The sequence below is a fragment of the Malaclemys terrapin genome, chromosome 10, assembly GCF_027887155.1.
Source record: "Malaclemys terrapin pileata isolate rMalTer1 chromosome 10, rMalTer1.hap1, whole genome shotgun sequence".
Taxonomy (NCBI): Eukaryota; Metazoa; Chordata; order Testudines; family Emydidae; genus Malaclemys; species Malaclemys terrapin.
In genome coordinates, this window is record NC_071514.1 from 80,461,145 (window position 1) to 80,475,659 (window position 14,515).

Below are 14,515 nucleotides of genomic sequence, written 5' to 3' on the forward strand. Positions count from 1 at the left end.
TAGTTATCAATCACAATCAGGTCAGTGGAAAGACATAAGAAATCTATTGATCTTACATATGTATAGGGTTAGGGCCCCCTTATCGTAGTATCTGAACACAATTTTTAATGAATTTACCCTCACATGCCCCCTGGGAGGCAGGGCAGGACTGTTGGCTCAGGTGTACAAACAGGGAACTGAGACCCAAAGCCCAGACCCCAGGCTTGTACTCAAACCACTGGGCCATCCCTTTTCTCTGTAGAACAGGGATACAAAGCAAGAACGTCTGAACCTCAGTGACTGATACAGTTAAATGAGGCCACCTTGAAATATTTCTGATTTTCCTATTTACTCCCCACCCTTCCCGCCTTGGAAATAGACATATTTTTGTTTCCTTCTTTGATTTTATTTTTACCTTAGTTGCGGCAAAAAAAGGGGGCTGGGCTTGGCTCCGAAATTTGGTGGGTTTGGCATAATAGGCAAATGGCTTTTCAAAGGGAGGTGGGGCAGGATGTAGCCAGCCCTGTTTCCATAGTCACTAGCCCGATCCCTGCTTTAACCTGAAGTGATAAAATAGGCTCCTTACCAATGGCTCCGTATAAAGTTAAGCAGCAGGATGACAGCGCCCAGGCAGTAACATGCAGTATATGGAGAGCCACAGACTCTACTGAGAACTCGGGTTTTGTGTTCCCATCTTGCTACCTAAACGAACAAAAAACAAAGGGCGTTTGAGGCAGAGAGACATGTTGCGGTTATTTATTTTAGTGCTGACAATGCTACTCCCGTAATAGACACAGCCTTTTGACAAGAACTAAAAAGTACCGGAAGCGGAATGATCATTCAAGAATTGATTAGAAAGGAGCAGAAGATATTGAACGGACTTGGCTTAAATAGAACACATTAGAGAACACCCCTTTCTAAATTCTGTAACCCTCTCGGGAGCTACCTTAAACCCCAGTAGTGTATACATTTTTCCATCAGGTTAGAACCTCAATGACTTGTTCACAGGGAAGCCAGGAATGGACAGTCTAAAATACACTAGCCAGGACTGTTGCTACTGTGTAGAGCGGGGAAAATATTAAGGTAGTATTTTCTTTTTCTGCTGTTCCTTGTTCATGCCAATCCTTCCATACTTTCTCAGTTCTTTTGCCCTGGATCAGATAAGCCATGGCCAAATTTACAACAATTCCTTGCCTGCTCCCATACTTTATTTTGGCTTTTGAAGCCATAAGAAGATACAAACTCCAGGCCTCACAAGCTAAAACTCTTGTCACTAGAGGAGAGAGGCAGTGCTGAGTGACTGAGTTAGGTCACATGAAGTGAGCTTGTACATCTGGACTTGGGCTGTGCAAAGGAAAACACAAGCAGTCAAGAGGAGGAAATTCAGGTTGTACAGTTTCCCCTCCCAGTTCTGGCACCTGACTCTGTTCTAAAGCCCACTGAAGTCAATGGGAATTTTTCCACTGACTTCAAAGGCTCTGTATTGGGCCCCGACCCTGCTGAGGTATCGCTCCCACAGGTTGATCCTCTGCAGGGTAATTCGAGACGGAGTTCAGTGATCTGATGCCAGATATACATTTTATTTCAAACTCCTGTGAACCTATAGATTCCTTAAATGACAGATACACACTGGTTTACCTCTGCACGTCCATTGTGCCTTTGCCTATTTGTGATTCCCAGTTTTAATCACTGGGGTCTGGTCTATTCTCCTGTGTCATCTTTGTCCATTGCTATCTAGGACCATTACATGATAGAAGAGATTTAGAAAACATGATCTATAAGAAAAGGTTGAAAGAATTGGGCATGTTTAGTCCAGAGAAGGCTGAGGGGGGACATGATAACAGTCTCCAAATAGGTAAAGGGTTATAGAATCATAGAATATCAGGGTTGGAAGGGACCCCAGGAGGTCATCTAGTCCAACCCCCTGCTCAAAGCAGGACCAATCCCCAGACAGATTTTTGCCCCAGATCCCTAAATGGCCCCCTCAAGGATTGAACTCAAAACCCTGGGTTTAGCAGGCCAATGCGCAAACCACTGTTGTAAAGAGGATGGTGATCAAGTGTTCTCCATGTCCAACAAGGGTAAAACAAGAAGGAATCGGCTTAGCTTACAGCCAGGAAGATTTAGGTTGGATATTAGGAAAAACTCTCTCACTATAAGGATAGTTAAGCACTAGAACAGGTTACATGGGAGGTTGTGGAATCCCCATCATTGGAAGCTTTTAAGAACAGGTTAGACAAACACTTGTCAGGGATAATCTAGCTATTTAGTGTCGGTCTACACTTAAAATGATACAGCAGGACAGCTGCTTTGTTGTAGTGCTTCAGTGTAGACAGTACAGCAATGGGAGGGGTTCTCCCGTCACAATCCACCTCCTGGGTCGGCAGAAGAATTCTTCCATTGACCTGGCACTGCCTACAGCAGGGGTTAGGTTGGCATAGCTACATCTCTCGGGGTGTGAATTTTTCACAATGCTGAAAGACGTAATTATGCCAATATAAGTTGCAGTGTAGACCAGCCTTTAATCTTGACTCTGCACACAGGGATGGAGTTAAGGATCTCTTGACCCTAGATGATCCTTCCAGCCCTACAGGTCCAAGATTCTATTATATGTTTTTTGTTAGTAATGGTTCTGTATTCATTCACGCGCAGCCACACATGCACAGTGTATCCCTGGACGATGAATTAACACCCAGTATAGCACATTCTGTTTTCAATTTCCAATGATTTCTGAGGCAGCACAGATGCAATGAGGCTGTATAGACAAACAGACGGCAGGATCCCCAGCCCAAAGATCTTACGATCTAAAGAGCATTGCCCCTGACTCACCTGGGAATTCATCAATGAATCACCAATGGGAATTTTTTCCAGTGACTTTGACAGAATTTGGATCAGGCCCACACACACAGGATTGGCACCTGCCCGATCCACGAACATACAGATAACGGTGTGTTTGCGAAGTGGCTACAGCTATGTCAGTGGCACATTTAGGACCAAATTCACCTGTAAAAAGGGAATGCCGCGCCATTGATTTCCACCAAGTTTCACCAGGGCTGAACATGGCCCGCCTTGCATGTGTCTTGTAACTCCATCTACGTATATATTCTAGGTGTATTTGATAAATGAACAGTTCTTAGAAGCAGAGAGGAGGGAATTTGGAAGGCAATGCTGATCCAAAAGCACAAAGTGCGACCTCTTGCGAGTGAGGCAGACTTTGCCAGGCGAAGAGATGCACCACTCAGATAAGCAGGGCACCAGTTTTGCATGCCAAGAGTTGATTCAATTAGTTATGCAACGATTGTCCTGAAATTACAGCTCCACTAATGACTGAGAAATCAGATTTATAGTCTCTTGCTTGCTGGTATAAATAGTTTGTATTTTAAATTGAATTTAAAGCATAGTGCGTCACGCTGCTGCTAAAAAGGGATCTGCTGTTTGAATCTGTCCAAGGAAGAAACAAGGTCGGATGAGTTACCGCCTTTTGAATTTTTTTTTAAAAAAGGGACCACAACAGATGATTGAGTCATGGGGGGAATGTAGCTATATGTTGGTAATTTATGCAAATTTCCTAATACTGATGCTTTTGGGGATTGGTCCTGCTTTGAGCAGGGGGTTGGACTAGATGACCTCCTGAGGTCCCTTCCAACACTGATATTCTATGATTTCAATGGGAATTATTCTGGCTGCACTCAATTGGACTGTGACTTGAGGCTTATTTTGGAAGCTTTTAACACATCCACAGAGTACTTCACCCAGGGAGTAGGTCAAATGCAAATCGGGACACACACTTTTCCTACAGCGCCTAGATTGGCACGGCTGCCCCTGCTGGATCAGAGTGGAGTGCATCAATTAGTCTCTCCTGAAACACAAATCTTTGGAGGTCCACCAAGGTGACCGCGGTGGTCCCTTCTGGCCTTTACAAAACAAAAAACCCCTCTGCATCTTTGATACATTTTCAATGAATTTCAGCTGAGAACGAACACCCAACTGGTAGATTTCAAACTCTTCAAAGTAGAGATTGTCTCTCGCTATGTGTTTGCACATCGCCTAGCACATTGGAGCCCCACCCAATTGTGTTGGGGGCCTCTAGGTGCTACCCCACTCCAAATAATAAATGATACAAACCACAAAAATTAACGTGAAGTGATTTGGAGTATACTAGATGACTATTACTTCGATAGCCCCTCCTCCTGCTGTCCAGATACCTCAGCAATACGGGGGTACGGAGTGGCTAGAAGGATCTTAAAAGTGCATTAATTGCACAAATTCTCTGCTGCCAGGCCCTCTTTTACTTCGCTGCAGTCACAACCGCAAAGAATCTGACCCTACAGCTATAGTATCACAGTGCCCGTGTGAGGGCGGTAGCGAAGTCTTACAGATTGAATAAGGGGTTTTGTGACTTGCCCAAAAGTCACACAACAAAAGCTTGGGTGTAGACAACAAAATCCAGGTCTCCTCAAATTTAGGGTGACCTTGCTGTGTCACTCTGGGGGGGTGTGTGAAAAATTCACACCCCTGAGAGACAGATTTAAGCCAACCTAAGCCCCGCTGTAGACAGGTCAATGGAAGAATTTAGCTACCGCCTCTCGGAGCGGTGGATTTATTACAGAGATGGAAGAACCTCTTCCGTCACTGTGATGAGTGTCTAAACCAGGGGCGCCAGAACAGGGGAGGTCAGGGGGCCAGGGCCCTCCCACTTTTTACCAGCCATAAGGGCGAGCAACGCAGGGAGAGGGTGGAGAGGAGTCTTGGGGGAAAATGGGCAGCATGAGGGCAGGACCCTTGGGGAGAGGAGCCGTGTGAGAGCAGGGGCTTGGGGAGAGGTGGGGTGTGGAGAGCAGGGCCTTGGGGGCAGCGCAGTGGGGGTGAGGCCTCAGAGGGAATGGGTGGCGCTGTGAGGGCAGGGCCTCAGGGGCAGGTGCCTGAACCGTGTTGCGGCCCCACACACACACTTTTAGGGTACTTCCTCCGCTCCTGGTCTAAACTATAGCTGCACAACCGCAGCGCTTCTCGTGGAAACATAGGCCAAGACTTTCACTACTGGTAAAGCTTCCCCTGCTCTTGACAAGTCCAGTGATGACCGAACGTTATTTGTGTAACATTTTTCAACACTCAGAATAAAAATAATTCAGTAGAAGTCTCTTGAAAGCCTGCTCTAGGGACCCATGTACCCTGTGTCATTTCTTGTTAAACTTTTTTACATTGACTAGAATAGCTTGCCGACGCTACAAGTAATCCAATGTTTCTCACAAGCCATGATTCATACTCGATTTGAGCCCTTTCCCAGCGATTTGTACAAATGCTCAAAACACAAGTAAAGGAAACAAACACACACCTCAAAGGGCTTGTTTCTGAACAAGAAATTGATTTGGATTGCCTGGTCTTTTATAGGTGCAAAAATCTTATAGCATTTATTTCATAGAATCATAGACTATCAGGGTTGGAAGGGATCTCAGGAGGTCATCTAGTCCCACCCCCTGCTCAAAGCAGGACCAATCTCCAACTAAATCATTTAATTTGAGCAGGCCTGTAAAAATCAGATTACAAATGTGACATCCACTTCAAAAGCAGCTTCAGCTCTCAAATTTGCTTAAACATTTAATCTACTGGAAATGCTATTTATTGCTTTGTGTGCACCACGGACAATATCCTTTCATTAATATTTAGTGTTTGTTCCAGGGAAATGGATTTTATTCCATCATCCAAGCGAGCTGACTTTTAAATGTGTTACATTTTAATTTGCTCAGCCCCGGCTTTGAAATAGAGGCTTGGTTCTATTTTGTGTGACTCCATTTTTATATTTGGTTTACCATAGATGTACAGCATGAAACCAGATGCCTCTGAGCCTGAGAGATCTTTGGCATCTCTATGCTAATCCAGCTGTCTAGGTCCTTATCTGACCCCCCTTTCCACAGTATCAGAGCCCCTCACGATCATTAGTGAATTTAGCCTTACAATGCACCTATGAGGTAAGGAAGGATTAGCATTGTGTAGAAGCGACTACATCAATGCAAACTAGGTACCTTTAAGTTCACACCAGGAGGGTTTACATGGGGCAACCAGACTGCAACACAGTACAGCACTCTACAGTTCACATCCCCATAGTCCAGACTGCGGTGCCTTGTAGACGAGGCCCAAGTGACTTGTCCAAAGCCGCACAGGGAGCATGTGCCAGAGCTGGGAAGTAAACCCAGATATCCTGAGACCGGAGTTCGGTGCTTTCACTCCAAAGCCACCCTGATGCCCATAAAGGACAGATGGGATGGCCTGTGTGTTTTAACGTGTTCTCCCATGGCGCGTAGGAAGCACCCTGTCCCGCTTGCAGAGGTGTGCTCCAGCACACGGCACATGTAAGGAAAGGGGTGCCGGGATCTGTGGGTGTTCCTGAGCTGGTCTCCAATTCATTCTGCCCCTTTACCTGGGCTTAGGGGAGGAAGAGTGAAGGGGGAGGATTTGTCCCTAGACCTAGCGTATATTGCATCATTCACTGGCATGAGGAACTCTACCTACGTGGTGTTTAGGAAACAAGACACCAAGAACTCTTTTCACACCAGCAGAGGGGCCGTCCAGCTGACAGGCAGGTAAAACAAGCATAATTAGCATGATGTGAGTGTCATTAACATAATTTGTGATAACAAAAGGTTGTGAAGGGTTATTAAACTTCATGTTTCAGGCCATTCTCTAACTAGTAGACCCCAGGATGAGACCCAGTGGGACGGGGGAGCAAATCACCCCACAACTGCCAGCTGCAGGGTTCTTACACCTTCCTTCGAAGCATCTGGTGCTGCCATTGTCGGAGACAGGACATTGGGCTAGATGGACTTTGGTTCTGATCCAGTTTGGCAACTCCTAGGCTCCTAAGCTGTAGTCAGTGCGACGGAGTTAAAATTAGCAGAAGATCTACTGAGGGCTAGCCGCTCTTAGGTGGGTTAGCCCCAAAGAGAGGCAAAGGAGAGGGTTTGGGGGGTGGGATGCAGAGTGTCCTGCCGAACTCAAGGATCCTAGGGGATCTGCCAAAGATCAGAGCCACGCTGCCTCCAAGCCCCCCAGCGGTAGGGGAGCACAATCCCAGAAGTCATGCTGCCCGCTGGCAGATGTCATTCATGGATGGATTTAGTCTGTGGCAAGTGAACCCACAGGAGTCACGGCAGACTAAGTCCACTCTGACTTCCATATGGTTAGAGGGGAAGGCAGAAACATCTCTTTATGGGCCCAATCTTCTGGGCCCTGCTACCTACACTGCGCAGGAGCAGAGGGCAGCATAGCATCTGAGTTGATCCTTGTAAATTAATAAAATCCTTGCAACTCTACCATAAGACCCCTAGCAAGGCACGGTTTGCTTGCCTGTACATCACCTGCACATAGCTCGTGAGTATCTGGCATTATCTTGCTCATAAGTCAAACACAAGACTTCAGTGCAAATCTGGGAGAAGGAATCAAGCCACCTGTCTGTGCTTGTGCTTTTTGTGGCCTAGAGAACGCCTATATCTGGCCATTCTGAACCCCCAAATCGCATGTGTGCTATGACAACAAACACTGATTTCTGCTGGATGGTTTTCTTGAATAATTCATTCCCCACCACCCCCCCAGAGTCTAGAGGATCCAATGAATCAGCACATAGAATCATAGAAGATGAGGTCCCTTCCAACCCTAAGGAGGTCATCTAGTCCAATCCCCGCTCAAAGCAGGACCAACACCAACTAAATCATCTCAGCCAGGGCTTTGTCAAGCCGGGCCTTAAAAACCTCTAAGGATGGAGATTCCACCACCTCCCTAGGGGACCCATTCCAGTGCTTCACCACCCTTCTAGTGAAATAGTTTTTCCTAATATCCAACCTAGACCTCCCCATTGCAACTTGAGACCATTGCTCCTTGTTCTGTCATCTGCCATCACTGAGAACAGCTGAGCTCCATCCTCTTTGGAACCTCCCTTCAAGTAGTTGAAGGCTGCTATCAAATCCCCCCTCACTCTTCTCTTCTGCAGACTAAACAAGCCCAGTTCCCTCAGCCTCTCCTCATAAGTCACGTGCTCCAGCCCCCTGATTTTTGTTGCCCTCCGCAGGACTCTCTCCAATTTGTCCACATCCCTTCTGTAGTGGGGGGCCTAAAACTGGAGGCGGTACTCCAGATGTGGCCTCACCAGTGCCGAATAGAGGGGAATAATCACTTCCCTCAATCTGCTGGCAATGCTCCTACTAATGCAGCCCAATATGCCATTAGCCGTCTTGGTAACAAGGACACACTGCTGACTCATATCCAGCTTCTCGTCCACTGTAATCCCCAGGTCCTTTTCTGCAGAACTGCCACTTAGCCAGTCGGTCCCCAGCCTGTAGCCATGCATGGGATTCTTCCTTCCTAAGTGCCAGGACTCTGCACTTGTCCTTGTTGAACCTCATCAGATTTCTTTTGGCCCAATCCTCCAATTTGTCTAGGTCACTCTAGACCCTATCCCTACCCTCCACATGCTTTTCTCAAATGGCTGCTGGACTAAGAGAGGAAACGGGGCGTATAACCCATAACCACCCAGCAACAAACAGTGGTAAGTAGATGTCCACAGTAGGTCGGATTATATTTAGCCATGACTGTTACTGTGGACTGCATTAATAAATCACCCCACATGGTATCACTTAACTGATCCGACACCAATTCCCTCCCCTTGGACTTGTTCACTGACAAGGCCCGGCGGGCACACTTTCACGTAACTGAAGAAGGATTTGAGAATGAAATGGATACTCAGCCAGGACTGGACATTACTAATCCCTGGATGTTGTCAAAGTGACAGCTGTCTGCCGTGAGGGAATGGAAGCATTAGCAACGCTTTAACGAGACATCATTGGCAGCGGGAGACTCAACCAGCAGGAGCTCTTCTAAGTCTCTATCTACATTCATCACAGTTTGTGCCTACGACATCACCTGCACCCTCACACCAGGGGGTGTTCTCATCCATCGGCAAGAGTTCTGAAGGCATTTACTACCCTGCCATCAGGACTCAAGTTCCATTGTCAGCAAGAACGTGATCAGCAGAAGCTCTGGGCAGTCAAGGCAAGAAAAAAAAAAGAATAGAAAAAAAACGCAAATTAATTTGTACAACCTGGTAATTGTAGCTGCTATCTGTATGAAATCTCTAATGAGTTTATTTAAATATGTTCTCCGTGCAGATCATACAGGAATTATCAAGGTGTTTCTGCAGATGAGATATTGCCATGCAATTTTCGACGGACCAAGTGCTGATTAGGAGACATTAATTAGCTGCTTAAACAGTACTTGACTTGCTGTTACAATTAGCCATCATCTCACCTCAACAGTATTCCATAGTATAGTAGAAGAATAAACATCAAGAGCCCATCTGAGGGTCTGGTTTTCTGAATTAATCTTTCGGATTAAGACCATTCCCTTTTAGGTGCACGTCTGTCTCCCCCGGTGCCACTGAAAGAATGGACGCGAGAGGAAAAGAGCCAGATTGCCTTGAATGAAAGAGGGAGTTCATGTCCCTCTGACTTTCTAAAGGGACATCAGCTTTTCCAGCTCATCAGATACAAATGACCGGTCTTCACCTCTTCCCCAGCCCCCGTCGACCCTTGTGCACTGCTGAGCGTCAACTCCCAACCCTGCCTCGTCAACCATGCCAGTCTTTACCATTCAGCAGTCCCACGCTTCCTCTAACGCAGAGGTGGGCAAACTTTTTGGCCCGAGGGCCACATCGGGGTTGTGAAACTGTATGGAGGGCCGGGTAGGGAAAGCTGTGCCTCCCCAGACTGGCCCCCGCCCCCTCCCACTTCCCACCCCCTGACTGCCCCTCTCAGAGCCCCCAACCCATCCAGTCCCCCCCGTTCCTTGTCCCCTGACCGCCACCCCGGGACCCCGCCCCCTATCCAACCTCCCCCCCCCCATCCTCTGACTGCCCCGACCCCTAGCCACACCCCCGCTCCCTGACAGGTCCGCCGGGACTTCCACGCCGATCCAACCCCCCCCCATTCCCCATCCCCTGATTGCCCCCCCCCGAACCTCCACACCATGCTCCCTGTCCCCTGACCACCCCCCGGAACTCCCTGCCCCTAACCATCCCCCAGGACCCCATCCCCTATCCAACCGCCCCCTGCTCCCTGTCCCCTGACTGCCCCCACAACCCCCTGCCCCTTATCCACCCTCCCACTCCCCGCCCCCTTACCATGCCATTCAGAGCAGCAGGACTGGCTTATTGGAAAGCCTGGGAGGTGGGCGGGCGCAAGCCGCACAAGCCGCGCAGCCCGGCAGGAGCAGCAGGTCAAAGTGCTCCAGCGTGGCTGCAGAGGAGGGGGAACAGCAGGAAAGGGGCCGGAGGCTGGCTTCCCCGGCCAGGAGCTCAGGGGCCGGGCAGGATGGTCCCGTGGGCTGGATGTGGCCTGCGGGCCGTCGTTTGCCCACCTCTGCTCTACCGCCTGCATCCTTTCTCCCATGCTACCCCTTATGCACAGGCGGTGCTCCCCATAAACACCTGCAAAGCCACTACAGTATCACCCTCCAAGTCTCTTATTAGAGCTCACCTCTACTGCAAGGCCTACATAACACTGAATGACAGCTAGGCAACTGCTGTTCTACCACTGTTGATCACAGTCATCTCACGGTTACCTTGTGGGCCCCACGGGTTCGTTGAATCCACCTGTTGTCTCTTGTCTTAGCCTTAGATTCTAAGGTCCTGGGGTCAGGAATTGTCATTTCATGGCGTGTTTACCGTGCCTAGCTCAATGGGACTCTCCTCCATGACTGGGGCTGCTAATGCAATGCAAATATCGACTAATAATGCCATTGAAAAATTAAGAATTAAAAGTAGTTTCAGAAGATCCAACTGCCCCTCAGTTCTGCCCACCCCAGATAACTTTTGTGCCTTCGCAACCACATTTTCTTTATCAGCAACTATTTCCCCCCTCGCCCGTTACGGTGTGAAAGAGCCACCCCAAAGCACAGGGGAAATGGGCAAACTATGACCCCAGTCCCGTAATGGCACCTGCTGGCGCAGCTCCTGCTGCAAACGGGTAGCGGCACAGCAGTAAACCTGAATTTCCATTTTACTGGCTGCCAAATATGTCCAGGCCTTGAACTGCGTGGGCAGAGGTCTGCGTAGAGTAGAACCTTACCCTTCTTGCAAGTAAGGGTATCAGAATCTGGCCCCAAGCAAACAGAAGAGTTTGTTGAGGGGAAATGCACACATGGCAAACGAAGTGAGCTCTGAGACTTGTCATCACAATGAGGACACTGCGAAGTCCAGGTGTGGGTGGGCCAGGGAAGTGGAAGAGCCAAACCAAATTTAGAAAATTCACTCTCCATAAACAGGGGGCTGGGGGCATGGAAAGAAGGGTTAGGTATTTTGTTTCCATTGGCCATTCCAAATACTCCGGGCATCGCTGCCAAGCAGAGGGAGCACTCTGACCTGCTGCCATGCCAAGGCCATTCCCAGAAACGCCAACTCACAGAGGCCACGAAGACAAAGTGCTTCTCCATTCCCAGGATCGATCAGAGGGTTTTTGATAAATCCAGGATGATCCATCCTGTCTTCCAGCACCCTTGAGGAAGCCCCCACCAGCTGATCTCAGACTAATAGGTTCTGCTCGTGTCTTCAGCTGCTAAAAGCTATTTAATTGCTTCCCTCCTGCGCAGAGTCAAATAGCAGCTCTGTACTGCAAGTCTTTTCTGTAGCGGCCAGGTGGTCAATGACAGACAGCAATGAGCTGGCAATGGATTTCTAAAAGAGCTTTTTAAAAATAAAAGAATAAATCTATGCAGCAATTTTAGTCAAGAATCTTCCACTAGCAGCTAGTGGATCACCAGCTTCCAACCCACGCAACTTACCCAAAAAAAGAGCAAATTAAAACATTTCTCACGGTGTTATGTGTCAAGTGAATGGTCTGATTTAGAGTGTCAGGACCTCTGGGCTGGAGAGCTCGTCTTTTTACACATGCTGTGTGTATGCCAATACTACTAATAATTAGGTATAAAATCTACCATAGCAAAATTCACGTGGTCACATTTCACAGTGAAAAGTGTAATTCCCAGTAGCTTGATAGGACATACGACCGTCCCTTCTTATTTTCCATTCATGGCATTATCCAGCAACGAATCGGAGTAATCAACTTTTATTATGCAATTAGTATACGGTTTTTGTTTGGTTTTACTTCTAGGGTTTAACAGTCATGCAAAATATAGGCCATTCTGTTCAGGAAGCTGGCTGGCTTTGTGATTACAGCATCAGACTAGATCCTGGAAGATCTGGGCTTTGTTTCTGACTCTGACAAGTCCAAGGTTAAACAAGAAGGCTAACCCAATCAAGCCCTCTGTTTTCCAGATTCCCCTTTATGGATGATGAGACTTAACTCATTAATATTTGTAAACAGTTTCGAGATTCTCAGGTGGAAGCTGCTGGTCCAATTGCCGCTGAAGTCAAGGGAGGTTATTCCATTGGCTTTATTCGTCTTTGGATCAGGCCCTGAGGGATTTTTTTTTTTTTTTTCAGCCAAAAGAAACAGCAGTGGAGAGTTCACACATGTGGTAGCATTTCCTAGCCTCGTAAAATGGCACATGAATGATCAGTTTACTAATTCTTGTCTCCACTAGAATTTAACCAGCAGGTGAAGAAACAGTTTCACATAGAAAATAAGGATCTGCAGAATTCCTGTGAGAGCAGGTGAGAATCCAAGGAAGGACATGAGAGACACTAGCACCTGAGAAAACTGAAGAAGAGAAATCCCAGTAAACAGCAGACTTATCAAGGGTTTTTTATGCAAAAATCAAGATTGTGTATGTGTCTTGTTGGGAGAGATGCTTGGCCTAGCAGCCGGAGCAGCTCTGGCCCTAAACTTTGCTGGAATTTTGACCAGGTTTTTGGGTCTCATTTTCCCAGTTGAAGATACTAGCACATCTGTGTTGAAAGGGTTTAGAATGACTTCCTAAGCACCAGCTGCTGTTAATACAATATCCCACGCTGAAAATGGCAATTTAAGTACTAGAAATTAAATGGTTTTCTCTGGTGTCTCTTCTGCAAAGAGCTTGGTGCGTGTTAGATACTAGAGAAGTCATTTGGGGCTGGTGTCAGATCTTCAACAACAAGGACAGAGTAAGACTACTCTGTTATTTAAAAGGGGTAAAATCAATACTAGAAAAAGCTGGGTTAATTGAACAATGCATAAGTTTAGCCTAAAGAAACTATCTCCAGCGAATGTAATTGGACTGAAACGACATAGGTCACCTCGGTTTAATAGCCTTGAGCTGGGGAAACAAAACAGTTCTTCAGGTAAACAGAGAAGGGTTTCATAAGGACTAGAGTGTAGTTTACCTCGGAGTAGTCTTTTGAGATTACTTCCACACGCGCCTTTTACCTTAAATCCACCCATGATAAATAGCCTGATAATAATTTCATTTCTCTAATAGTGTTTACGTGATTTCTGGTGATGGAAGTCCCATCTCATTAGCCCGTTGCAATAAAAACAAGCCCCGCTCAATGTTCTCTAAAGCAGCGTAAGTTTGTAAATGTTCCATGAGCCGAATCCTCTTCCGCTTTAGCAAAAAACAAATGACGCGGAATATAATCTCACATTCACTAGCAATTTCCATCACAAAAATCTGAACAGTGGCTCTTCAAAGCAGAGAGCCCATTGTTTGCATAACAGGATCCAAGCTGAAGATAGACAGATTCAAATTGTAAATAAGGCTTAATTTAAAAAACCAACAACATTGCAGGTAATTAACCATTGGAACAGCTTCCCAAGGGAGGTGGTGGAGTCTTTAAATCCAGACTGCGTGTCTTTCTACAAGATATGCTCTAGCTAGATGTTATTGGACTCAATGGAAGAATTACAGGGTGAGGGTCTCTGGCCTGTGCCGGGCTGGAGGTCACACTAGATCAGGGGTCGGCAACCTTTCAGAAGTGGCATGCCAAGTCTTCATTTATTCACTCTGATTTAAGGTTTCGTGTGCCAGTAATACATTTTAACGTTTTTAGAAGGTCTCTTTCTATAAGTCTATAATATAGAACTAAACTATTGTTGTATGTAAAGTAAATAAGGTTTTTTAAAATGTTTAAGAAGCTTAATTTAAAATTAAATTAAAATACAGAGACCCCCGGACCAGTGGCCAGGACCCAGGCAGTGTGAGTGCCAATGAAAATCAGCTCGCGTGCCGCCTTCGGCACACGAGCCATAGGTTGCCTACCCCTGAATGATTGCAATGGTCCCTTCTGGCTTTAGATGCTACAAAATGCTACAAAAATATTAATTGATCCACCACACCCTAGGGGAGGTGGAAAGCTATTCTGAACTCCCACTTTAAGGTGTGGCACAGACAGGCCAAGTTCCTTGGCCAAGATCATATTATGTGGCAGAAACAGAGTACATGATATAATGGAGGAGTTCTGGGCTCCCAGTCCTGTGTTTAAGTCACCAGACCGCATTGCTAAAATACACTGAATACCCACTTCACTCCCTCTACAACCACAAGCAGAGTCTCTTGGAGTAAACACAAAGCCAGCTGCAGAAACTTATCTTCCTCAACCAGTATGAGAGAGCAA

General features: G+C 46.8%; 1 protein-coding gene across 3 annotated transcripts in view; it reads right to left on the bottom strand.

Annotated features, from left to right (window-relative positions):
* PEMT (phosphatidylethanolamine N-methyltransferase) overlaps positions 1 to 14,515 on the bottom strand; it is a 102,685-nt gene that overhangs the window by 57,134 nt on the left and 31,036 nt on the right. For all 3 annotated transcript variants that reach the window (XM_054041990.1, XM_054041989.1, XM_054041991.1), the window contains exon 3: positions 566 to 681. In XM_054041990.1, coding sequence (XP_053897965.1) covers positions 566 to 681 — 116 coding nt within the window. The remainder of the gene's footprint in view (positions 1 to 565; positions 682 to 14,515) is intronic.